Below are 26,183 nucleotides of genomic sequence, written 5' to 3'. Positions count from 1 at the left end.
GGGCCGCGCCTGACAGAACCGGGCCCGGCGCCCCCGGTACCCCCCGGTACCTCCCGGTACCCCCGGCCCCGCCTCGCCCCGCGCGGCCCGGCCCGGCCCGCGGCCCCCCCCCGGCACCGGGCTCGGCCTGGGCCGGTCGCGGCAGGCGGCGGGGGCAGCCCGGGGCCTTCCGCGGGGCTGGCGGCGGCGCCAACGGCCTGGGCGGCGCGGCGGGGAGAGCCGGCGGGTACCGGGGGCACCGGGGGACCGGCATAGGGCCGGGGGTACCGGGGATACAGGGCCGGGGGTACCGGGGATACAGGGCCGGGGGTACCGGGGATACAGGGCCGGGGGTACCGGGGCACCTGGGGTACAGGGGGTACAGGGCCGGCGGGTACCGGGGTACCGGGCCGGGGGTACCGGGGGGTACTGGGGGCACCGGGGGTACGGGGCCGGGGTTACCGGGACGGGGTTACCGGGGGGTACCGGGGTAGCGGGGGTACTGGGGGTATAGGGCCTGGGGCACCGGGGTACCGGTGTGTTACAGGGACGGGGTACCAGGACAAGGCTGGGGGTACCGGGGGTACTGGGGGTACCGGGACAGGGCCGGGCAGGGGGTCCCGGAGGTCCCAGGCCGTGGTCCAGGGGCTCCGTGCCCCGCTCTGACCCCGTCCCTCCGCCCCCAGCATGGACACCGACCTGTACGATGAGTTCGGGAACTACATCGGGCCGGAGCTGGACTCGGACGATGAGGACGACGAGCTGGGCAGGGAGTCCAAGGACCTGGACGAGGTGAGCGGTGGGGGTGCGCTGAGGCCTCATCCTGCTCCTCGCTGCCCGTGGTGGTGCTGGGGGGAAGCCGCACGCGGCAGGTGCTGAGCGCCCGGTGAGCCCGTCCCCACGCCGGGCTGTGCTGTCAGCAGGCCTGGCTCTGGCTTTGCTCCTGAGGATCCCGGTGGGTTTGGTTTTGGAAAGACCCAATAAAAAGTGTCCTGCTGGTACCGCCGTAAGGAGAAGGAAACGCTGCTTCGGCGTGAATCGCTGCCAGAACTGGGAGCTTTGGTAGTTCGAGTCACGTTTGGCTTTTTTGTTTGTGTTCAAAGGATCCGGGTGCTTTAAGTAAGGTCTTTATCTGACCCCAATATGTGCCGCTGCCGCTGCGTTATTGCAAGGAGCTCGACTCCCTGGTGACAAACACTGTAAAGCTCCACAGACGCTGCAGCGAGGGATGTGGGCAGCGTTGAGGAGGACAGCAGGGGCAGGTGCTCTGCTGTGCGACACCAAGGAAGGAGATGAAGGACAGCGGGTGTCCCTTCTTGTGTTAGAAGCCTAAAAGCGGGGTTTGCGTGTGCGGGGGCTGTGTTACGTGTGCCAGTGTGGTTCTGTCGCGTCTGAGCGAAGGACAGAGCTGCTGCCTGTGCCGTCTGTTTGAAGCGGGGCCGTCAGCAGCGGGCACACGGTGGGGGGATGCGTGCTGCTTCCTGAGGGCATTTCTGCAGATTGCTCCAAAGCTGGTTGTGACATGCCAGAGCCACCGCGTCTGGTGATTTCCTGGCTGCCTGTGGGCTTATGGCTCTCTGGATATATGATGCCAAGCACTTTCTGGGGCAGTTAAGGTTTATAGAGCACTTCGGTGCCAGCAGAAGCTAAATGCGAGTGTTGGTTGCAGCTTGAGGATGATGACGACGATGATGATATGGGGGACCACGATGAAGACCACCCTGGGATGGAGGTGGTGCTGCACGAGGATAAGAAGTACTATCCCACTGCCGAGGAGGTCTATGGGCCTGAAGTAGAGACAATAGTGCAGGAGGAAGACACGCAGCCTCTCACTGGTAAGTGGTGACAAAGCAGCAAGGTGGGTGTGGGGTGAGGAGAACTTGTCATGGATCCTTGGAAAAGGGAAAATAATGTTCCCTTCCATTCTCCCCATCAGTTTTAATGTCCCTTTTGAATTCCCTGTCAGCCCCAGGCCAAACTCTTCTCGTTGTCTAGCGATGCCCACATTTTAGCGCTCTGGATTATCGCAAAAGCTAAGCAAACTGGCTTTTGAAAAACAGATATCGACAGACGCTGCAAAGATATTTAAAGAGAAATGAAAATGTGTTTAAGGCATCTCGTTTGATCCTCATATAAAAAAATAGAAGAATCTGTCAGCTTTAAGAATGTGTTTCTATCTGCAAAAAATCCCCCTTCAGCATGACTGTTTCTGAGAGTGTTGGGTTCAGGTCACTGATAACAGCATTGCATTGTTCTTTCTCTTGTTTTCAGAGCCTATTATTAAACCTGTGAAAACCAAAAAGTTCTCTTTGATGGAACAGACGTTACCGGTCACTGTCTATGAGATGGAGTAAGTAACATGTAGAGTTTTAAGTGTGTACTTTGGATAAAGCCATCTGTGCTGCGATTTCCTCGCTTTTTGTTGTTTACAGGCAAAGGTAGGGAGTCAAAAGGGTGTGTACTGTATGGAGGAGGAAGCTTCCAAGGGGCAGTGGGTTTGTTTCTTAATAACACCAGCAATATAACGGAGTGCAGCTGTTTCCCAGAATTTGAACCAAAAAGAAGAGGAAGAAAGTCCAAGGCTAAACATTTTACAGTTAATCTGCCTCCCCAGCAGGCAGCATAGTGCAGTTATCTGACACTAGAATGTAAATCTTTTCTCATCTCAGCAGCTGACAGAAAGCTCGGCAGTTGGAAACCTTTGTGTTGCAGACTTGCCGAACACAAGTTTTCCTGACTGGCTCAAGAAGTATTTATTCGGTCAGCATGTGGCACGCCTCATCCTCCTACAGCCAAAAGGGACGTTTTGATTTCATCCCAGTGCATGTAGGCCTACGGCTGTCTCAAAGTCGTTCCTGTCTCTCCTGGAGGAGTTGCCAGGGAGAATTTGTCTGCCGCTGGTTGTACAGAAGCCACTGCCAAGCTGTGTGTGGGTCAGTGCAGGCTTCACGGCTAAGCTGCACTGCTGTGCCTGACGGTGTCTGCTGGTTGTACCCCACAAAGCAGCCCCTGGTACACCAGGAGAAAATCTGTGAGGGAGAAAAAAATCCAAACAAATTTAAAAGCTGAGATTTTGGTAAAGAATGAAAACACTTGTTTCCCTTGTCTATGAAAATATACGATCTTATTATTGACGCCTAGGCACTGCATTCTGCTGACGGGCGGAGGGGTTCTGTATCCTCACGTTCGTGGTGTTTCTGTGTGTTGTTTTCTGTTTGAGGATGGGCAGATTGAGCTGCGTGTGTGTTTTGCTAGGCTGGTATTTCAACCCATGCACTGCTTCATGGGTACTCAGAGCCTTTTCCAGTTCTCAATAGCTGTCTTCAAGTGTTGATACCAAATCCAGATGCAGGCTTAGTAGCAGTTCCCAGTATGCCGAGCAGACTCCAACATGCGCAGTCCTTTATACCACCAAGGATCCTGTTACCTTTTGGCAGCAAAATTTCCCTGGAGTTCATATGCAGATGCCCAGGACCTTTCTGAAATGGGCTGTCCCCTTTATTGTTGGTATGGCTGTGTTCATTGACCGGGGACGTTTTCAGTATAGCCAGATATAAAGCAAACAGTGTGCTTGGTCTTATTTTTCTAAGCAGCCCATTTTGCACTTAGTCAATGGCCTGTGCTCTTCATTATCTGCTGCTTTTCTGAGTCCTGTGTCCTCCGCGCGTTCCTTCAGTAATGAATTCTTCTTCTTCCTGTTCGTTGATATAAATGGTTACGATGGGGCCAAGAGGAAGTCCCGGTGGGACTTAACCAGAAACCTGCAAGCTTGGTATTGATTTCACATTTAGCCTTGTTTTAAGACCAATAAGCAAGCTTTTAATCTGTATCGTTATTGATTTTTGTATTTTTTTAGCTCTTAATCAAAATCTCGTATGCTAAGAAGTCTGCCGCATCAGAGAAAATTAAAGGAGTTTTAAAAAGGAGATTATTTGACAGGATTTAGTATCTACAAACCCATAATAATTGATACTTGTTTTATAGCTTCCCGTTATTTTTTAGAGTAGCTGCTAATTTAGGATCTCAATTATATTTTGGCCAGGATCTATGCAGAAGTGACCAGTCCATCATTCCCTAGCTCAGTTGCTGATTCTAAAAAGATTTAAATTCCATTACTGTTTCCTTGAGTCCCTGGGGATATCACTGTTTTAAGACCTGAAAATCAGAATTAATCGTCTCTGGAGCCCTGTGGCCGTCTTTTAAAAATGTGTGGGGTGCTTGTTATCCACCCCTGTGATTTAGTTGACTACCTGCCACTGTTTGAGCGGAAGTATTTCATCATCTGCTTACATGGATGTGACTTTTGCTCTAATACTGACTAGAAGAGAAGGGAGATATTCGGGAATATTTCATCACTGGCAGTTTTACCAGCTCTGTCTCCTCCCACCCACTGCCATCTGTCTAGCATTCCAACTCTCTTGTCCTCCCCATCTGGAAAGTGGGATTCGTCCTCCGCAGGGCATTGGCAGAATGAAAGTTTGGAGAGGATTTGGAGGGACCTCAGATAGAAAGCGTAGCTGACATGGCACCTACTTTTCTTAGACGCAGCAGAAGCCTCCAACAGTCTTTTGTGTTTCATTCCTCCAGTTTCCTGGCAGATCTGATGGACAACTCGGAGCTAATTCGAAATGTGACTCTGTGTGGGCACCTTCACCATGGCAAGGTAGTGTGAACATCCAAAGTTTGTTGGGTGGTATCTCTCTCTTGCTTACTTTTGCTGTTGGCCTTTTGACCCCCTGATCTGTGTGGCAGCATTCTCATTCTCTGGCTGATCCTGTTGCTCTGCAGTTATTTGTGGCTCTGCAGTTATTTTGTTCTTTCAGCCATGTGGAAATAGTTCTGTACTCACCTTTCTGTGTACTGCATAGGAGGGATGGGCTTGTGTTTGTATTCGTCTGTTTGAACATGGTCACCTCTTTTTTTCTTATGATCTGATATTTTTCAGACTTGTTTTGTTGACTGCCTGATAGAACAGACGCACCCAGAAATCCGGAAGCGCTACGACCAGGATGTAAGTGAGCTTTCAGAACATTCCTGCCTTTGGATCGTATGTGGGGAAAATGTGGTTTTGTGATCAGAACATAGGACTGGAAAACCAGAGTACAGTCCTAATTCTGGCTCTATTTTTGCCATGCTAACCATGTATAGAGAGTTATCACATTCTGTTTCAAACATAGTGTTTGATACAAAAAAGGGATATTCTGACTTTTGTTTTGTACTTGCAGCTTTGCTACACCGATATATTGTTCACAGAGCAAGAGGTAAGTGAGCCTCGCAGAACAGGCAGTGATTTTGTACAGTTGTCTTATGCTTTACTCACAGTCAGTTACTGTAGACAGTTTCTTTCTCTTTCTTTCATCATCTTTATGTGCCTTCCACATTTAGATTATTTTCTTCATCAATAAAATGATCTGCTCCTCTTGGCTTTGCCTTAGGAAGGTCCCTGCTCCAACTTTCTTCCAGTTCCTGCAACCCTTATCTCCATGTATGATTTTATTTATCTACCTGTGTAAAGCTGAAGATCTATACTGGAGTTATCCCAGCGTACCTGGTTGTAGGCAACTACAACCATTTTCTTCAAGGGAGAGAGGTGGAAGGGGTTTGCAGCAGTGGTAGATAAGGAGAAAAACTGAAGTCAAGATACACGTTTCTCCTAGGTTGCTTTTGATGGGAAATCTTAGCTGGGTGCTCTGATTCCATGTGGTGTGGCATGGATAGGAATTTTATTTAGTCCTACTTGCTAGGTATTGTCACGGCCAGAACAATCCTTTGAAGCATTGCTTTCTCTCCACCTTACTGCTGTGCTCTGTACTCTGTATGATTAAATCTTATGCTTTGAGGTATAACTTGATAGCAGAAGAAGGGTGAAAGCACAGAGAAATATGGATCTTCTGTCTCTGGCATTGCATGTTATAATTCCTTAGCTGGAGTCAGCACGGATTGTGTGGCCCAAGAGTGGTAGCTCACCAGTCTGAGCTGGTGTGGATGGGGGAGCTGGGCTGGGCAGTGCAGTGAGCTGAGGTTGCTGCTCCCTCCCTGTAGGAAGAGATTGTGCTGGGTGGATGTTTACTTCTTTCAGTCCTTTTGATTAATTTGTCCTTGTTCATCTTTTACATGGTGATTTTTCTTTCTCTTTTAATTGATAATCCTGCTTTCCTATCTTTCAGAGGGGTGTAGGGATCAAGAGCACACCAGTGACTATTGTTCTGCCAGACACCAAAGGAAAGTCTTTTCTCTTCAACATCATCGACACTCCAGGTGATTGTGTAATCCTGAAAATCCTGGTTTGGGATGCACTTAGCTGAAGGCAGCTTGATGTGTGAAGCAGATACATGACCATGTGACTCAAGGTTTCTTCTCTCATTAATGAAACTCTTCGGTCCTCTGGGCAGTGCCATGGGTAGGAGCAGAACAGTAAAAACACGTACAGCTCAGTGGTTAATGAGAGCCTTCAAAGAACTTTTATGTTGGATTGTGGTGGGTCTGCGTAGCATTGGCTCTCAGAAAAACAAAGTGAGAATCTATACCCTGAAACTTCACTGATCCACCTGGAAATGTCACTTAAGTGCAGTGAAACCCTGGGAAGTTTTTTTTCAAGATGGAACCCCGTGCTTCGTTTTGTGTTTTTGTAGATGATTTCAGTCTGGTCCTGGGACGCAAGTCTTTCACTAAGTTCATTCTTCAGAAATCTCTTCCAGCCATAATGACTGTACTGCTGGCTCGTAGCTAGGCTTGTGTTTCTGATTAGTGGGCACAGTGAAGGTTAATGGAGCTGAAGATGTTTGACTGAAGTACGTGAGAAGCAGGTGTAGAATTGGATTTTCTAGGTACCAGTGTGCATGGACAGTGTGGACCGTGGCTTTCTTAAATGCTGTTGCCCACTGTTCCTTCAAGGAGTTCACTCAGTCTTCTGACAGGCTCCTTTGGGTGGATGTAATCACAGATCAATGTGCTGCAGGAAGCTGAGATTTTAGGAAAGAGGGTCTTGGGACACATCTGTTGAGTTACAGCTAAAGCTAAGAGAAGTTAAACACAGGAAGACGGGAGAGAAAGGCCTCTGTTCTCTGGTGGAAAACAATCTCTCTCCTTTTCTTGAAGGACTTGCACAGGGTTGTGAGAAACACGGTAACAAACGTGAGGAAAAGAAACTGTTAAACTAGTTGTGTTTATTCTCAAAAATGGCATTAAAACTGAAGCAAATCCCTATACAGAGCTCTGCAGCCACCCCTGAGTCACTGTCCAAGGAGGAAGCAGTCTGTGTTCTGCCTCGCTGGATACTGGTGACCAGAGCAAGCCACAGAGCTGAGGGGTGGCTTTCCACCCTCTGCGATGCTGGGATCGGGGTTGAGCTTACTCTCGTTCTCACCTCTGTTTCTTTTTTTTTCTGAAGGTCATGTCAATTTTTCCGATGAGGTGACAGCGGGCCTCCGTATCTCAGATGGCGTTGTGCTTTTCATTGATGCAGCTGAGGGGGTGAGTGTCAAGTTCTGCCAGAGGTTCATTTCAAACTCTTGCAGTGGAGTCCTTGATCTTGCTTTATCATGAAGGCCTGGGATGGGTTCAGCTTTCAGTACCGAAGGGTTTCTGAAGGACAGTTTGAGAAGGAAATGTTTTTCAGCCAAATCAGGGAGTCAAGCCTCCAGCTTCTGTTGCCAGGTTTGGCATGATGCATGTGACCTGTAGGCTGATTCCCTGACTTGTTTGCATCTCCATCTCCATAATATCTAAAATTGAACAGGTTATTTATATCAGAGATGTCCAAGGGGCAGGATTCAAGGAATTTGGTTGGGTTAGCACCTACTTCTAAATCTCAGGAAGATCAGCTGGTCGCTGATGGCTGAGCTTAGGCTTTTCTACAGGCTGCAACCCTTCCTGTAAGGGTCACTGCCTGTCATGCCCTAGATAGCATTTTGTGGAGGGCTTTTGCTAGGGTGTTTGTGCTCATTGTTCCCCGCAGGTGATGCTGAACACAGAGAGGCTGATCAAGCACGCGGTGCAGGAAAGGCTAGCAGTGACTGTGTGCATCAACAAAATAGACCGCCTGATCCTGGAGCTGAAATTGCCCCCTACGGATGCCTATTACAAACTCCGGCATATTGTAGATGAAGTTAACGGTCTGATAAGGTACGTGCTTGGGATGGTGTGTTATTAGCGCTTGCTGTCCCTGTTTCGCTGCAGATGCTTTTCTTTGGGAGCCCTATGTGTGTGAAAAGTCTCACGAGCTTGTCTCTTAATATGTTAAATCATAGAAAATGGGACAAGAAGAACCAGTGGAAGTTCATCTCAGATTAGGCAGGATTGGCTCTTGTTGTATGACTTCTGACAGGCTTAATGGGATCAGCACTTTTTTCCCTATTACAAAGTATGGAAAGTGGACATAGGGCAAGAGGGGGGAAACTTCTGTGTTCCCAAATGTCTCAAATACCCTAAGAGGTCCAGGCTGTATCCCAAACTGTAGGCTGAAATGTCTCAAAGCTCCTAAAAGTTATTTACAAAAATAAAGGGAATTTGCTGTCCCAACCCCTAAACGGAGACCATAATATTGCTGTGGTCAAATCGCCTTGCAAGACCCTCCTCAGAAAAGGGAGGGTCATCTTCTCTAACCTTGACAATTGCAAGACTTCGTCTCTGTGCATTCTTTTGCCACTCAGGTGACTTTCTTAACACCATTCTTCCCTTCAGTTTGTGTTGGCACTGTAGCTTGGATAACCCCAAAGTGAATTTGCACACGAGCTCACTTGCATGCTTCTGTTGAGTCGCTGCTGGCATCATGCAGCTCGTAGCAGGATAATTCATCCTGTTTAGCATGCCTGTGAACTCATTAAAATTGTTTCAGTTCAATTCTGTCCTTGTTATTTGCCTTGTGTTATCTTTTCCCTTGGTTGACTGACTTTGCTGGCTTTTTTAGGGGAGGAAAAACTACCTGATAAACAATACAGAGCACTTGTGCTGATAATTTTTTAGTTCTAGGTCTTTAAATATTTCTTTGTACACTAAAGCTTTGAGGTTTGTGGTCATAATGTGATACTGATCCTGAAATTCCAACAGGTGAGCACGTTGCAGCTGGTTTTAAGCCACTGTTTGGCAACGTAAAATCCTTGCCTATCACATACTGCTATTTGATGTGGGAAATAGAATTAAGTGTCTTTCTTAGTTCATAACATTGATGTTTTTTTTCTTGTCTCTAAAAACTGTCTCCTCTCAGCATGTATTCCACCGATGAGAACCTCGTTCTGTCTCCCCTTCTGGGGAACGTGTGTTTCTCCAGTTCACAGTACAGCATCTGCTTCACACTGGGATCTTTTGCAAAGATTTATGCAGACACATATGGTGAGGATTATCCAGAAACCTTGTATGCTTTAACATCTTATTTTCTAACCTTTTTTTGTTGAGGCTTTCTGCTTCAGCTTTCACTGCATATATATATATATATTATATATATATATGTATGTATGTATGTATAGCCAATATATGCACTCTTGAACTTCAGAACTTGAGAGTACTGCAGATCTGAGCCCCAGATAACGTTATTGCAGTCGTTCCAAAAATAAATTTCTAACTTATTTTTAGGCAAATAGTTTCTCCTGACGAATATTTCTGGAGTCAGAAGTCCGTGTTTTATATGTACCCTTAAGCAGAAAAAGCAACTCCTGCTATGGCAGTTGAAGGCAAGTGTATGCCTTGCACTCTGCCTACTTACCAGAAGAGCTCAGAAATGAAGCAGTTAAGCTCTGCCTGCCTTTTCCCTGAAGTCTCCAGAGTCTGAGACTCAGCTGCAGCCAGGCACAAGCTTGGCCCACAAGGTTTTGCACTCTTGCCCTTCGGTCTTTTTTAAGAAACTGTCTTTTTTCTGCCTTTGATTTAATTTTCTGTTCCCTAGGTGCCCACTCAAGGCAATCTGCCACTTGTAAAGTGGGCCTTTTGCTTGCGTTAGCTGGCTATAGAGCCAAGATTTTGAAGTCTTACATTGGGAATTTAGGGTGATCTGTAGGAGCAGTGAGCAGGGGACAAGGATGTTGTAGAGCAGCTGGCCTAGCTCTTGCAGAGAAGTTGGCCCAAGGGAGGAAGAAGTTGTAGAGGTCAGAGACTGATGTGCCAGGGCTATCATGCGTCTTCATGAGTTTGGAGAAATAAATGAGCTCCCTGGGCATCGCAGAATTAACTCAGTCCCTGCTAGGATGATACCCCTTCTTTTGGGGACTAATAAAGCATGCAGGCACAGTCAGTAGGAGATGTCATCCATGTGGGGAAGACATGAGCTGAATGGTACCTGAAGTCAGTAATGTTTGATTGTGGCCACCAGGGATTTTATGTACAGCCACCACACTTCAAATAACATGAGTTATAGTAGTTTAACTGTCAAAACCGCAGCCACCATGAAATTTCTTATGCTTGCACATCTGCCCACAGCAAAAGCTTGTTTGGAAACTGCTGTAAATTATCACCGCTGTCTTATTATTTGTAAATCCACCATGACAGCCAAGCACTTCACTGTTCCTTCAGTGCTTGGGTATTTGGCTATGCACTTAACGCATCAGCTGAAAAAGAGAAAAGAACCTGGAGATGTTCAGCAAGGCAGAAAATGCTTGTGATAAGCCTGCGGGGCAGATGGGGTGTGAGCCATCCCAGCACCTTGGCACTACATAGTCAGGTTGCAGTGTTAACATTTGGAAAATGAAGCAGATGTGACTGGGTTCCTGCAGTGCAGAGTCTGTCAGGCCAGCTCTTCTCAGCTCTAACCTTGTGTATAATCAAGACAATTGAAATGCTCCTGGGAAGCAAGTGAGTGAACCCACGGTGTACCTGGGCTGCTGGTATGGTCCTCAGTAGTCTGTTTTCTGCCCACTTCTCTGTCTGATCTCCCCAGATCAGTGTGTAGTCACTTATTTAGAGTTGGTACCAAGTGTTCGCTCACCAGCGTTGCATCGAATCCTCAGGGTTGTTGTAAAAGGCAAAAACCAAAGATTTGCAAAATGAGAGAGTGTTATTTGAAAGTCTCTTGTCGTTTGCTTTTTCTCTTTAGGAGATATCAATTACCAAGAGTTCGCGAAGCGACTTTGGGGTGACATCTACTTCAACCCAAAGACGTAAGAAGCCTGTTTAAATGTCTATTACCTTATTGCTGTTTGTTTTTGTTTGTTTGTTTGTTTGTTTTGTCTGCTTCCTCTGTAAAATGTGGTCTAGGTGACCACCTGAGGTCCCCGCCAGCTTGAGTTGTCCTATGGTCCTGTGATGGAGTAGTAGGTGGGTAGTCAGGCCTCCTGCTTGGTGTGAATCCGTGTGGTTCTCATGAATCCCCTAAGTGGGAGCAGAAAGCCTCTTCTGGTCTTCCTTGGGAGCAAGCGTGACTTCTGTATCCATGACTGCTTCCTGGGGAGATTGGGAGGGAGAAGAAGATAACCTGAGAGGAGCAGGGGCTGTGCGTGCATGTCGGCAGTAGGTGCTTGCAGGGTGCTTGCTCTTCATTGCCCTCCTTTTGTCTCCCAACAGACGGAAGTTCACTAAAAAGGCCCCAACTAGCAGTTCCCAGCGCAGTTTTGTGGAGTTCATTCTTGAGCCCCTGTACAAGATCTTGGCTCAGGTACGTGGTGGTTTGTTCTCCTTCCTGCAGTTCCAGACGTGAGTGTTCAAGGACTGAGCACTAGGTGGTGGTGTGTCTGGTGCCTGTGGGGCTCTGGTCCCGTTAATGCAGTGTGATCTTCGTGTGTTCCTGGGTTTGAGCACACACAGAAATGATGGGCATACCCTTGCAGTTGTTCCTTGCAAATACAGCCTTGTGTTTGTACAGTGGGTAGGACAGCCTATGTTCTTTGTAATGTGCTCTGGTATCAGCCAAGTGATAATATGAGCCGGCCAGGCAGTTCTCACGTGAGCTCTAAAGCAGAGCAGCTAAAAAGCACTGAGGGTGACAGGCTGGTGTGGGCAGGTGCACCTGGGAGTTTGTGACTTGGACACCTGCAGCGAAGCTAACAGCGGTGCTCGTTGTCTTACAGGTGGTGGGGGATGTGGACACGACCCTGCCTAGGACTCTGGATGAACTTGGCATCCACCTGACCAAAGAGGAATTGAAGTTGAACATTCGACCGCTCCTGCGGCTTGTCTGCAAGAAGTTCTTTGGGGAATTCACAGGTAAATGCTGTTTGTCTTCTCCTCTGCAGTGTTGCCAATAGCTTAGTCACAAATGGGCTGAGTTTAAGGGCTGTAATGCAGCCATGGAGTGCCCAGTTGCACAGATCCCTTCTCAGCTTTGCTTTTTCAAATATAAAATATAAACCATTTGCCCAAAGGACAGCTTGAGACATCTTTCCCCTTGCTGTGGGTGCAGTGCATTCGGAAAGGATTTGCCTTGTGTTTATTGGAGTACATTTCTTTCCTCTACCCTGCTTAATCATGTTCTCATGAAGTATTACTTTTCCAGGCTTTGTGGACATGTGCGTGCAGCATATTCCCTCCCCAAAGGTGGGAGCCAAGACGAAAATCGAGCATACCTACACTGGTGGCGTTGACTCTGATCTAGGGGAGGCCATGAGTGAATGCGACCCTGATGTAAGGAAACTCTTCTGTTTTGCTCTGAGTGTCCAAAAGCGTGGCAAACACACACTCCTTTCACTGACTTAACAGAGCAGCTGCCTCCTAGACAGCCATCTGCACAGATCTGACTTGCAGCATTTTGAAACCTCTCATCCGATACTGAAACAAATCTCTTCACTCTGAGAAACTTTAGCTGCCTGCCAGGGCAGCCCTCGAGAGAGAGAATTGTTTGACAGTGTTCAGAGAAGATCAGAGGCTAGGTCAGGACTTCAGAGCACGTGGGAACTGCAGGGTGATTTCATGTCCTTTTGCTGTCTTTTTGTCCCTCTGCCATGAAGTTTGATTCACTCTCAAACTCTGAGAAAACTGACGTGAATTATACTGGTAAAATAAGCCTACCTTAGTAAGCCTCTTTCCAGTCAAAGCCTTGCAAGCAAATTCCTCTTCAAACCCAGCTTGCATTGAGCTCGCGTTCGGAGTGGTCAAGAACCATCAAAGACCAGCCCAGCAGTTTAGTGAGGAACTTGTGACTTTTTCTCTAGAGTCTGAAGAGAAAATTAATCTCTTATTTTAATGAGTTGTGGATTAACCCCACAAAACTATACAGTGGTGGCTGTTGCCAGGTCACCGGTTGTGGGGTGCTCTTGTGGGACTTAAAGCTGTGATCTGTGGGGGCTCAGGTGCTCTGCCCAGCAGTGAGAGACTGCACTGGTTTGCAGGCCAGCAGCTGACATTTTTCTTTTGTAATCCACCCAACTCATGGCCTTGTCCCAACCACTGTTCACTGTTTCACAAGAGGAGGGAGGAGAACTTCAGAAAAGCACACCACAGTCATTCCAAGGGTCTCTGTCCAAGGCAAAGAGATGTAAGGTTTCCAGGGGAAGGGAGTTAAGTCAAAAGTGGCAAGTCGAAACAAGTATTTCTAAGCTCCAGCACCTTAATCGATTTGTATCTATAAGTCCTACCATGCGTGTGTCAATTTCCTGACTGTATTTTGAAAGGGTCTTCTTTCTCTTCCATGGGAAGGGTCCGCTGATGTGTCACACAACGAAAATGTACAGCACAGATGACGGTGTTCAGTTCCACGCCTTTGGCAGAGTGCTCAGTGGTACCATCCATGCTGGACAGCCTGTGAAGGTCCTAGGAGAAAACTATACCCTGGAAGATGAGGAGGATTCACAGATCTGCACTGTTGGACGCCTCTGGATCTCGGTGGCGAGGTATGGAAAGCTCTGGCAATATGTTTGTTTTTGAGAGAAGTCACCTGGAGTCGTTGCTGCCAGGGACAGGGAGGAGGGCGGAGGTGCAAGGGGCCCGAGGCTGACAGCAGCGAGCACTGCCGTGATGGAAGAGCAGATTTAGGTTAGAAGTAAGGAAGAAACTCTTCACTATGAGGGTGGTAAGGCCCTGCAACAGGTTGCCCAGGGACTGCGGATGCTCCCTCCCTGGAAGTGTTCAAAGGCAGGTTGGATGGATGGACCTTGAGCAGCCTGATCTAGTGGAAGGTCCTTGCCTTGTAGATGAACAAGAAAGATGATCTTTAAAGGTTCCTTCCGACCCAGACCGTTCTATGCCGCTGTCATGCTCCCCTGCCTTTTAGGTATCACATTGAGGTGAACCGGGTTCCTGCTGGCAACTGGGTGCTGATAGAAGGGGTGGACCAGCCCATAGTGAAGACTGCAACCGTCACGGAGCCTCGAGGCAATGAGGAGGTACTGTGTGTGGTACTGTGTGTGGTACTGGTATCGCTTACAGGGAGTCAGGGGGCTGGAGTGCATCTTAAAAGCTCCAGTGGTGATGTTAAATAAGCTTTGCCTGCCAAGGGTCAGGGCATGAGAGCATCTCATGAAAGGAGAATAACTCAAATGCTGTGTCAAACTCCAAGTCCATGTAATGATGTAGAGCTTCAGCTCTTTGTCCTTATCTGGTTTCAGGCTCAGATCTTTCGTCCTTTGAAGTTCAACACCACATCTGTCATCAAAATAGCTGTAGAGCCAGTCAACCCGTCTGAGCTCCCCAAAATGTTAGATGGTCTTCGCAAAGTCAACAAGAGTTACCCCTCGCTTACTACTAAGGTATTTCGGGTGTATGTGTGCTGTCTGTGTTTAGCTTATGTTACGGGATGCCTTGTAGGCTGATCTTAAAAATCATTTTTACTGTGGGTTGTTTTTTTTGTTCCGGATTTTTTCATGTGGTTGCAGTTTATCTCATAAATCATGTAGAAATAGCAGAAAACTGTAAATCTGGCAGAAAAGCTCACACCTTGCTGTGCCCAGGAGACAGCTTTCTGCAGAGCACATTAGCACTTTCTGCTAGAAAAGGCTGGTGGTCAGGTGGTCAGTTTGCCACCAGCGTGGCCATGGCCTGGCAGTTACGATGGTTACTGGCAGTGCTGTTGCTGGGACTGGGGTGCATTTGGTTTTTGTTCCTTCCGTGCAATGTTAAGCCACTCTGTCTACTTGCATTGCTTGGGATCGTGCTTGTGGGAACTTTTCTTGGGTGCTCTGATCCCAGCTGAATTATTTACAGCTGATAAATCCTCAGGTTTATACAGGAGCCTGGAAGGCAAGGGCCTGTGAGCAGTAATGCTGTAAGTTGAATCCTTTTCTTATTTTTCAGGTGGAAGAGTCAGGGGAACATGTGATCCTGGGGACAGGGGAGCTCTATCTGGATTGTGTGATGCATGATCTACGGAAGATGTATTCGGAGATCGATATCAAGGTGAGGAAATGAGACAGGTGCCTTCCCAGCTGGGGAGGGATTTTGTTCCCCAAACTCGGAAGGACAGGAAGATAAACCTTGCAAAATGTACAAGGTGATTGTCTTCCTCTGATTCTTCCCCAGTGTGGGTTGAAGGGGTTTGGTGAGGTTTATTGCAGTAAGTTCCTTTGTGGCTTGCAAGTTGTAGAGAGGCTTCTCTGGTTGATACTCAGGAGCTTGTTCCTACCTCGGCTCTGCAATGAGTAGGCAGCCAGTCCTGTGGAACCCACTTGTACAGGAGGCAAGGAGGTTTGGCATATTCACGGGCTTGTGATAAGAGGACCAGGAGGGGGGTAAGGGTCCCTTCATTGCCAGGAGTTGAGACTCTTGTCATCAGTGCCAAGGTCTGTTGTGCTGCAGTCAGGGTCCCTTTCTCCGCGGCATGGATTTTGTCAGCTCTCTTTAAAATAAAAAGGGCTCTTAGGGTGCAGAAGTAACTTACACTGGTGATTGAGACGCAGGCTGTGATTGAGAGCCTGAAAATTGGTGTGCAGAGGGGTGTGTGACCATGTTCCAGCCCTTTCCTGCACCGCAGCCACTGCCTAGCTAACATCAAATAAATAAATTGAGTGCATTTTTTTTCTACCTGGAATTAGATGAAAATGTTTCTTGTTTGGAAGGAATTGCTAACACTTCCTGTACAAGCCTCAGCATTTCATATGAAATGCTGATTAAAATACTGCCAGATTTATTTTTTCTTTCTTGTAGATGTTCAAAGGTTTTAAACAGCCCTTTAAAACCAGAAAAAGTACTGGAAAACTGAGTAAAACAAACACCTCCACAAACCTGTTGCTGTTATTCCAGGTCGCTGATCCAGTTGTGACGTTCTGCGAGACAGTGGTGGAAACGTCCTCCCTGAAGTGCTTTGCTGAGACACCCAATAAGAAGTAAGAGCCCTTGGCACCCCTGGTGAGCTGGTCACTGGGGGCAGGCAGATGGAGGGGGCTCGTTGGAGATTGGGCTTCGCCCCCTCCGAGGGGTCTGTTCTCAGCGCCTGTTGGCCAGACAAGTGGCACGTGCTTGAGCTGGCAGCCTGCTGAACCCCTCAGTAACACACTGAGTCCCAGGGATGTTTCTGTGCTCCGCAGGAATTTCCTCATCATGGAGGGAATAAAATAATCCTCCTTTCCTTTAACTAAATTTCACACCCTCTCAGCAGTTTTGTGTTGTTTCTGAGACTCGGGGGTGTATTGGGATCCTAGAGCAGGTGCCAAAGAGCCCGGTGCTGCCTTCAGCAACGCCCCAAACTTCACAAGCAAAAGTTTTATCTTCTCTTATCTGTTCTTAATCTTGAAATGAGCCTGTTCCTTTATGGTGCATTGGAGCCTTACAGCTTGGTCTTGTCTTCTTCCTCGAGCAGTGTGTTATAAGATGTACGCGTTAGAGGGAGGTCTGGTAGGGAACACAGGGCTGAATGACCAAATGAATTTTCATGAAAATGATGGTGTCACGCTGAAGGTGGTTTTCCTTTGCTCCACTGTGTTTTCTGGTTCTTCTTGCCCTCCTTTATTTTGATGTAGACTCTCCAAACCTTGTTTTTGGGAACAGAAAGGTTCTAGTCTCAGGATAGTCTTTGAAGTGCTGTACATGTGGAATGACTTGCTCTGGGGGCAAGATTACCCGTTTGAGTGGGGTTCTCCAAGGCAGCATCCCTTGTGTCTGATACTTGTCTGACACAGCTTATGCTGGCTGATAGAGGCATATTGCTTGCGCTATTGGCCTGCTTGGGCTTGGCTGTGCTTCCTTCCACAGCCTTTATAAGCGCTGGACATCTGGCGGGGGGATGGAGCAGTTCTGTCCTTTAGCAATCTGCTGCTGGAGATGAGCAGGCTTCAGAGAGCAGTTGTTGAGAGTGTGAGCTGTCTTTACAAGCAAGACAGTAACACTGAAAGACACGGATGGCTTCCTCTCCCTGGCTGTGTTCAAGGCATTGCGCAGTCCCTTAGGTCCTGCCAATTACTGCCATTTCCATCATTCCGTGGACTAATTGCAACTGTCTCTCTTCTCAGGAACAAGATCACGATGATTGCTGAGCCTCTGGAGAAGGGACTTGCGGAGGACATTGAAAATGAAGTGGTCCAGATAACGTGGAACAGGTATGACCAATTTGGGGAGAGCAAGAATCCTTCTAGAAGGGAATAATTGCGAAGACGGGGAGTGCTGGGATCTACAATATCAGACAGCCCCTCTGCAGGGGTCCTGTGTCCGATATTGCTACTGGCTAGTCCACGAGCATCCCTGCCCCAGCAAACAATTTGCATTCATTTTTTTTTTTTTTTTATTTTTAAAGACCATTTTCTACGCGAAGAGAACAGGTTTATAAATATGTTGTGAGTGCAAGGCAGAGACCTGTTTCCTGAACTTTCTTCTGTTCTTCTTCTATCAGAAAGAAACTGGGTGAATTCTTCCAGACCAAATATGACTGGGATTTGCTGGCTGCCCGTTCCATCTGGGCCTTTGGGCCAGACGCTACTGGCCCAAACATCCTCGTAGATGATACGCTACCCTCAGAGGTGAGAAACACAGGCACCGGGGTTGTATTGCAGTGAAACGTTTGTCCTGTGGTGTCCAGAGGTGACAGTTTCTTCCAGGACCTGCAGCAAGGTCCTAAGGCTGTTGGAGTACTTGATGGTTTGCAGTATCTCAGATCTGTTGGACTTCCACCGTAGTCATACCATAGGCTAGTAAACTGCCTGTTATTTTTCAAGCTCTGCTATTTGGGCCAACATCCTCAAAACTGTCAACTAAACGGCCTGTCTTTTGGGGTTACCAAAATATGGACTCTTTTAATTTATAACTATAGATGCCGAACTCTGGAAGTGGTGATGTTCCTGAGCTGTGAGGGGGAGTATAGGGGGATATGGCTGCTTCTCTAATAACTGACTTATAAACACTGGGGTCTGTCTGTTACTGCCTCATGATGCACATTTGGTCTCTTGAGCAGTCATTCCGTCTGTCTGTCTGTCTGTAGGTGGACAAGGCACTGCTGGGCTCTGTGAAGGACAGCATCGTGCAGGGATTTCAGTGGGGGACCAGGGAAGGGCCTCTCTGTGATGAGCGTAAGTAGAACCTGGGTAGAAGCGGAGCTAACAAGATCAATAAATTCTGCCATCTGTAAGCACTCAAGTGATTTTGCAGTCCCTCAGTGGCTGTTCCATTCACACGTCGCAGCTGGGGACAGCTGTGGGAATGAGTGACGAGGGAGATAACAGAACCTCCCCCTTTCTCCCTGCTGTAGCTTCCACCTGCGCACTGACACTTGGTGCCTACCTGCAAACCAGGGGCTGTTAGCAGGAAACTTGACTCTGCCCCTCACACAGTTCTGGTGCAGACAGCTGAGCACCCTGCAAGGTTAACTGCTGTCTTGGAGCGTACAGGGTTAGGACGTGGTCATGCTTTCCCTTCTGGAATTAAACTTAGGAGAACTTTCTCTGGTGCCTCTAGCTCTGTACTGGGATCTCTGGGCTTTGTGTCTCTGGGGATGCATGGCTGGTGCTGGTATGGCAAAGAACATCCACCCTCGAGTCACTTGCTGTCATTTTTTCCCTTCCTCAGTGATCCGTAATGTGAAGTTTAAGATTCTGGATGCAGTGATTGCTCAGGAGCCCTTGCACAGAGGCGGGGGACAGATCATCCCAACGGCACGGAGAGTGGTGTATTCTGCTTTCCTGATGGTGAGGACCACGCTGTGTGTGACAAAGACTGAGCCTCGTGCTGTGCTGGCTCCCGTGGGGTCTGGCAGGGTGGAGGCTCCAAGGACTGCAGGTTGCACACATGCTGCAGTATGTGCCCCAAGGATGTCGGTTTAAACTGACTCATTCATCCGTTAATGCTTCCTGTGCCCTTTCAGACTGGCAGGCAGGTTTTATGAGTGTTCATGTTGAAGTCTGGCTGGAAACCTGCTTGCATCTGCTCTGCCTCCCATTTTGCTGGTGTTAGACATGCAGGGGAAGGTGGGTGTGGGGGAGAGGGAAGCACACCAGTCATGGACAGAAGGAGAACAGCTCCTTCCAGTGTGTGTTTGGGATTTGTTTGGGCACCCCTGGGACAGGAGGAACCTTTTCATCCCCAGTCAGGCGCTGTGTTTGACCAGAGCGTGCCAGCCTCTGACTCACGTGAGCCACGTCATGTTGGTGCTGCTGTAGGCTCAGGCGCTGTGTCCCTTTCTCCCCACAGGCCACCCCTCGCCTGATGGAGCCCTACTACTTCGTGGAGGTGCAGGCCCCTGCTGACTGCGTTTCTGCGGTGTACACGGTGCTGGCCCGGCGGAGGTGAGCTGCTCTGACCAGTTGCCATCACCTTACACTGCAAAGAAGCAACTACTTGTCTGGGATCTGGGTTGCCGGAGACTTTTACAGTCCTGGCACGTGCTGGTTTTAAAGTGAGGGGAGAGGGTGAAATCTATACAAAGCGGTAGCTGAAAGTTTCCTTGGCTGATCCCAGCGCCATACTGTGTGAGATGGGGATGGCCGGGATCACAAATACAAGGGGACATAAGGGAAGACTAATCTTTTGACTGTTGGGCAGAGGCCACGTGACACAAGATGCTCCGATCCCGGGTTCCCCTCTCTACACCATCAAAGCCTTCATCCCAGCCATTGATTCCTTTGGGTTTGAGACAGACCTGAGGACCCACACGCAGGGACAAGCGTTCTCGCTGTCCGTCTTCCACCACTGGCAGGTGAGTCCATGCGCTGGTGCGATGGGGAAGAGGAGCGTGGTAGGACCAGGCACCAGGTTGTGCAAGGTGCTCTCAGTAGAGCTTAGTGCCACAGCGTGCACTGGGTAGGTGAACTTCTCTGGAGATCGCTCTCAGACGATCTCGAATGCAGGCGTTTGGGAGCTGGTGGAGACTTTGTGCACCAGTTGTTAAGTGTCTGCCAGAAGCCAGCGTCTTTGTTCCAGGTTACATCCATTTGCCCTAGCTGGGGAGTGCAGAATGCTGCTGCTCGCTGGCATAAAGGTCCTTTAGTGCCTGGGGAGAGGGCATCCTCAGCCAGGAGGAGGGAGCTCTTCGGGTGCACACAGCTCTCTGCAGCTCGGGGAGCAGGGTTTGAACCTGTCTGTCTGCCCTAAGACAGATTGCCACCGTTCAGTTTCACCTCTCAGAGAAGGCTTTTTAAGCCTACAGAAGACAGGGTTTGGGACACAATACTGTACTGTGGCCTCTTCCCTATCTGGGGCAAGCTGATTCTCGTGGGAGCCACCGCACTGTGAGCCTGTGAGACGCACAGCTACGTGTGGGGCATCCAGGTGGGAGCAGCAGCGTTCTGAGCTGCAAGGCTGGCTTGAATGTCAGGATGTAAAAGCCAGAGGCTTGGCTCTGACGAGTTAAATGTGCCTGGTTTCTAGAGAGGGTAACACTGGTGGGGACCCACGTGGGTTATTCTGGTTAGCAGGTTTTTAGAGGTCTTAGATTACAACGGCAGGCGGAGAAGGTGGGACGTGTTCTTGGCTTGGATTAGCAACACCATATTAGTGACTCCTCACAGGAACGATCGCAGGTGGTGATGTGACAGTTTTCTGTGCCAGGAGAACAGATGCCGCGTTGGGGCTTTGTAACGCCAAAGCTGGAGGTGTCTGTGGGGCCCAGGGGTGTTTCCTCATGTAGTTCAGGCTCTCCTGGAGATTAAACCAGCCGCCAGCATTGCTCTCATGCCCTGGTCCTGTTTCAGATTGTGCCCGGTGACCCCTTGGACAAGAGCATCGTCATCCGACCCCTGGAGCCCCAGCCAGCCCCACATCTGGCCAGAGAGTTCATGATTAAGACCAGGCGCAGGAAGGTAGGTCTGGGAGTAATCCCTGGAGTGTCCCTCTGTCCGTCCGTAGCAGCAGCTGAAATGTTGCAGTGTTCTCCCTTGGGCATGCCACATCCCCTCCGTGTTCCCAGAAAGGGCCGATGTCCTTTGTGCCTCGGGACTTCCCTCACTCTGTGCCCTGTGCTGCCTGTTGGTGCCTGTGACGGCCGCATGAGTGCAGTGATCTGACAGCGGCTCCAGCCAAAGCGGGGTCCCACAGCATCCACTGAGCCCTGTTCCCTCCCCAGTGCCCTGTGGTGGCCTGGTTTAGCCTCTTAGTCCCCCAGAAAAAGGAGCAGCTGTTTTCTGGTTTAGTGAGTGGGACTGCAGAGGGAGCAGAGAGAATCAAGTTCCAGCCTGGGCGGGCAGTGAGCTGGTGTATATATGCTCAGCAACAGGAACCGCCTGTTGGCAGCTTCCTGAGAGGCTTCCTGAGAGGGTAGGTGTCTTTGTTAGGCGTTACCTGCTGAGTAGCACCTGACGCCTTGCAAATTCTCCTGTCGAGCCTGAAAATTGCTCTTACTGTGGGACACCAGGGCCTTTCGATGGGATCTCTGCCAAGATGGCCGCATGGGTGCTGGCATCCAGAGGAATAACCCGGGTTTGTGGTTGCTCTGCAGGGCTTGAGCGAGGATGTGAGCATCAGCAAGTTCTTCGATGACCCCATGTTGCTGGAGCTGGCCAAGCAAGATGTTGTTCTCAACTACCCGATGTGAACGTGCTGTATCAGCTGCTGCCTTGTGCGGGCTGACATGAGTCCTGGCCAGCACCTGCCTGTCCTTCCCCATCCCCACTTGCCCAGCCCTGGCTCCTGGATGCTTGGGGCAAGCAGGCAGCTGCCCCTCAGGTCGCTCTTTCACAGCTGTACAAGTTTTCTAGGGCATTTGTGGACCGTGTGCTTAGAGCCTGCCCCATACAGGGAGCAGCCCAAGGCACTGATGCTTTTTGTATTGTTAGAGTTCAGCCACTGGGGCCTCCAGCAAGATTTTCCCTTTGGATTTGCTCTCTCCAGGCACACACGTTATCCTTGTGCTGCAACAGAGCAGTTGGAATATAATGTTAACATCAGTGGGGGCTGAGTGTAAGCGTGCGTCAAGCATTTGTGCTGGGGTCAGCTCCTGGCTGTGCTTCTGATAATTCTGCCCCCCCTCCAGGATGCTGCCAGGATGGTTTTTTGTTTGTTTTTTGTTTTTTTGCCCTGAGCAAAGCCTGTCTTTGGGCAGCTGAGGAAGGTGGAGGTATGGGGAGGAGGGGGTGTTTCTACCAGCCTCTCCAGGAGAAGCGGCAAGTGTGGATTTTACCTTTTTTGTACATGTTTTTTCAACCCTTATAAACATTTAATACAAACTTCCAGCCAGAGCTCAGTCTGATCCCTTCGACAGGAGGGAGAGCTGGGAGCTCTTCCTTCCCTGGTGCTTAGAGCACACTGCCCCAGTTCCCCACGGCTCGGCGCTGATTTCTCTGCCCTTGGCACTGTCCCCCCCCCCCCCCCCGAGGCCCTTGTGTCCCCCACCCAGCTCTCACATCCAGCCTACTGTAGCTAATTAGCCCAGGACAAACCTGTCCCACCCCAAGCTTTTCTTCATTTCTCTCTGTTTTGGGCTGCTGCTGTGTTTTCGGGGGATGTCATTAGTTGTCCATGTTGCTTTTGGTGCTCCCTGTCCACTGCCCCAGCTCCCTGCTCAGACCCTTGTCCACTCCTGAGTGTGTGCTGGGCAGCTGGGCCTAGTTTACATCTCCCTGGGGCATTTACAGCCTGTCTGCCTCCTGGCCCTGCTCTCATGGAGCAGATGCCTGGTATCAGCCCACTGGGACCGTCCTCGTGTGCCACTTGTGCGTCGTGTGAGCACGGGGTGGGGCTGGGACCATCGGGTGCTCAGCCCTGCGCTGGGGACTGGAGCCCAGCAGGGCTCACAGCTCACCCCAGATGTGTTCAACATCTCAGTGCTGTTTAACTCCTGTAGGGCCAAGGGAAATCATATATCCGTGGGCAATCCTCTTGTATGCGAGGATGGAGGCTCTCTGGTATGGAAAGACCTTGTCAAGATCAGATGCAGAGTCTGCACTAGGAAAAAAACAAACACATTTCTGAGTACCAGCAGCTCTGTCAACACCCAAAGCATCACATCTCGTGTCCTGCCACCATCCCTCTACCACCAGCCCCACCTTGTTGCTCTCAGAGCACAAGTTGGTGCTAGCATGGTCCTGGGAGAACCTGGGATCTGGGGCTGGATTTGTCCACAATACCTAGCCCTATTTCCTCCTTCCACGGTGTTCGTAACCCTCATTAGGGAGCTGTGCTGAGTTTGGCTGCGGCAGCCAGTGTGGTGGCAGCACGCACCTTGTGGTCCAGGCCAGCGAACCTGCCACAGAGCATCAGAGTCCCTGGGGGACATCGGGACAGGTCCTGGGAGCACGCAGCACCCAAGGAGCAGAAGGTAAAGCCGAGGCACGTCCTAAACCCTCTCCCAGCTACTGGTGGAAACTGGGAGGCACCGGACTGACGTAGGCCCAGGGAAAGAGGAAGCAGCCTTGTCAAAGAGCATCCAGGCATCCCGCGGTGTACTGGCTCTCTGCGGAAGCTGAACAGGGCAGGGGGTAATGGAGGGCTGGGCCCAGGAGCCACCAGGCTTGGAAAACACTGGGAAGGGTTTCCTGCCGCTGCTGGGGGACAGGGACTTCGCCCACACACCTGGCAGGCTCCTGTGTCGGGGCTCAGCCATTTCACTGGGGCAGCTCCAGGAGCTGCCCCATCACCTCCCGTATCGGGCCTGGCCCCATGGCCTCGCTGCAGTGCAGCCTCAGCAGGGAGGTCCCAGGGAGGACGAAAGCTCCTGCCTTGTGCTCCTGCTGCGTCCTGCAGTGCCTGGTGGCCCTGTGCCTGCTGTGAGGGCAGCATGGGGAGCAGCCCAGTGCCCAGCTGGGCCCTGGGGGCCAGGCTCGCCATCTCCGGGAGCTGCTCGAGCCCTGAATTGCTCAAGCCAGGGCCCGGGCTGCAGCAGGCTCGGGGCCTGTGGGGCCGGCAGCATGCTTGGCGCAGCACCGCACGTCCCAAGGCTTGGGGGCTGCGGCCTCAGCTCTGGAGCTAAGTGCTCGGCCGCTCTGTCACATCACAGGGAGGGCTTTGTCCCAGGAAGGGGACATCTGTCAGCCCTCTGGGATGGCTCCATTCCCAGCTCCAGCCTCTCCAGCGCTGGGCGTAAAGGCCAGGAGTCCTGCCGCCGCAGCGGGTGCACCCGTGCACTGATGGCCGTCAGCATGCATTACCCATTGCCTGCCAGAGAGCAGAGCCTTGGGGCTGCTCTGCCCACAGGTCTGGCCACCATGGACATGTCCCTGAGCTGGGCACGTCCCCCAGGCTGTTTACCCGCAGGCCGGGATGCAGGATGCGGCCCAGCAGCGTGGGAAGGAGCCAGTTCTCAGGCAGGCTGCTCCCAGCGGGGAGCGCGGCTGGAAAACGCTGACCTGCAGCGGGTCCGGGGCTATCATGCAAGCTCTCGCAGCCGTGGCTGAACACGCAGCCTGTGCACAGGCTGGGAATTTTCCACAGAAATGGTTGTTCCCTGGGAACGGGGAATGTGCTGGGCCTGACCCTGCTCCCTGCGGAGCGGCTGGAATTACCCCCCACCGGCCCGGCCACAGGGGCAGCCGAGCTGTAGCAGCGATGCAGCGGGTAAACTGAGGCACAGCCACGATGGTGGGGACTGTGGCTCCATCCTGGGCACGAGTTCATCGGGGCTCAGCAATGGGGTGTCAGGCAGGAGAGCGATCACATCCCAGCCCCCGCATCGTCCCCGTTTGTCCCCATCCCGCCTGACTCCCAAGGGGCCTTGGAGCGTTGAGCAACAGGCTCCCACTGGGGTGACCCAGCCCTGCCCCCAGTGTCCCTGTCCCCATCCTGCTCCTGGTGTCCCCATCCCTGTCTTGTTCCCAATGTCCTCATCCCCATCCTGCTCCCAGTGCCCCTGTCCCCATCCCCAAAGCATCTGACACTGTCCTGCGTGACATCTTTGTCTCCAAGTTGGAGAGACGTGGATGTGATGGATGGGCTGCTTGGGGGACGAGGAAGTGGCTGGGTGGTCACAATCAAACTGTTGAGGCCAGTGGCTCGATGTCCGGGTGGAGACTGGTGACAAGCGGTGTTCCTCAGGGGTCGGTATTGGGACCAGCACTGTCTAACATCTTCGTCAGCGACACGGACAGTGAAATTGAGTGCACCCTCTACAAGCCTGCCAATGACACCAAGCTGTGTGGTGTGGCCAGCACGCTGGAGGGAAGGGATGGATGCCATGCAGAGGGACCTGCGCAGGCCTGAGAGGTGGGGCTGTGCGAACCTCGTGAGGTTCAGCAGGGCCAAGGTCCTGCAGCTGGGCCGGGGCAGTCCCAAGCACAATGACAGGCTGTGTGGAGAACAGATTGAGAGCAGCCCTGAGGAGGAGGACCTGGGGGTGTTGGTGGATGAGAAGCTCAACGTGAGCCGGCAATGTGCGCTCTCAGCCCAGAAAGCCACCCGTACCCTGGGCTGCACCAAAAGCAGCGTGGGCAGCAGGGCGAGGGAGGGGATTGTGCCCCTCTGCTCTGCTCTCGTGAGACCCCCCCTGGAGCCCTGCGTTCAGCTCTGGGCCCCCAGCACCAGCAGGACACGGAGCTGTTGGAGAGGGTCTGGGGGAGGCTGCGAGGATGCTCGGAGGCTGGGGCAGCTCCGCTGTGGGGCCGGGCTGAGAGCTGGGGGGGTTCGGCCTGGGGAAGGGAAGGCCCCGGGGAGAGCTCACAGGGGCCTGCCAGGGCCTGAAGGGGCTGCAGGAAAGCTGGGGAGGGACAACTTGTCAGGGAGTGTGGTGATAAAACAAGGAGTAATGGCTTTAAACTAAAAAAGGGTAGATTTAGATTAGATATAAGGAAGGAATTCTTCCCTCTGAGGGTGGTGAGGCCCTGGCCCAGGCTGCCCCGAGGAGCTGTGGGTGCCCCATCCCTGGCGGTGCCCAAGGCCAGGCTGGATGGGGCTGGGGGCAGCCTGGGCTGGGGGTGTCACTGGAAGATCTTTACGGCCCCTCTCCCCCAGCCCGCCCCAGCTCCGCTGTGGGTGGGTTCCTGGGGACGGGGGGGGGTTACGGG

The 26,183-nt window shown here is 50.9% G+C and overlaps 1 protein-coding gene across 3 annotated transcripts; it reads left to right on the top strand.

The window, feature by feature from the left end:
* The first annotated feature begins 92 nt into the window (after window positions 1-92).
* EFTUD2 (elongation factor Tu GTP binding domain containing 2) lies at window positions 93-22,425 on the top strand. Of its 3 annotated transcripts, none has more exons than XM_080565052.1 (28): window positions 93-226; window positions 666-771; window positions 1,649-1,814; window positions 2,251-2,329; window positions 4,567-4,642; window positions 4,925-4,990; window positions 5,205-5,240; window positions 6,147-6,237; window positions 7,370-7,452; window positions 7,937-8,103; window positions 9,185-9,309; window positions 11,003-11,066; window positions 11,470-11,560; window positions 11,973-12,108; window positions 12,398-12,525; window positions 13,537-13,730; window positions 14,111-14,222; window positions 14,445-14,585; window positions 15,130-15,231; window positions 16,075-16,157; window positions 17,280-17,366; window positions 17,657-17,783; window positions 18,242-18,329; window positions 18,826-18,944; window positions 19,447-19,541; window positions 19,798-19,951; window positions 20,946-21,053; window positions 21,689-22,425. In XM_080565052.1, exons 2-28 carry the CDS (start codon window positions 667-669, stop codon window positions 21,782-21,784), a joined length of 2,919 nt encoding a protein of 972 aa, XP_080421178.1. In that variant the 5' UTR covers window positions 93-226; window position 666; the 3' UTR covers window positions 21,785-22,425. The 3 variants fall into 3 exon arrangements, with proteins under 3 accessions (XP_080421178.1, XP_080421180.1, XP_080421179.1); XM_080565054.1 differs by having other exon boundaries at window positions 204-222; XM_080565053.1 differs by having other exon boundaries at window positions 215-263.
* The last annotated feature ends 3,758 nt before the right edge of the window (window positions 22,426-26,183 follow it).

The sequence above is a fragment of the Anser brachyrhynchus genome, assembly GCF_964034855.1.
Source record: "Anser brachyrhynchus genome assembly, chromosome: 22".
In the NCBI taxonomy this organism is placed as follows: domain Eukaryota; kingdom Metazoa; phylum Chordata; class Aves; order Anseriformes; family Anatidae; genus Anser; species Anser brachyrhynchus.
This window is presented reverse-complemented; position numbering and strand designations above follow the sequence as displayed.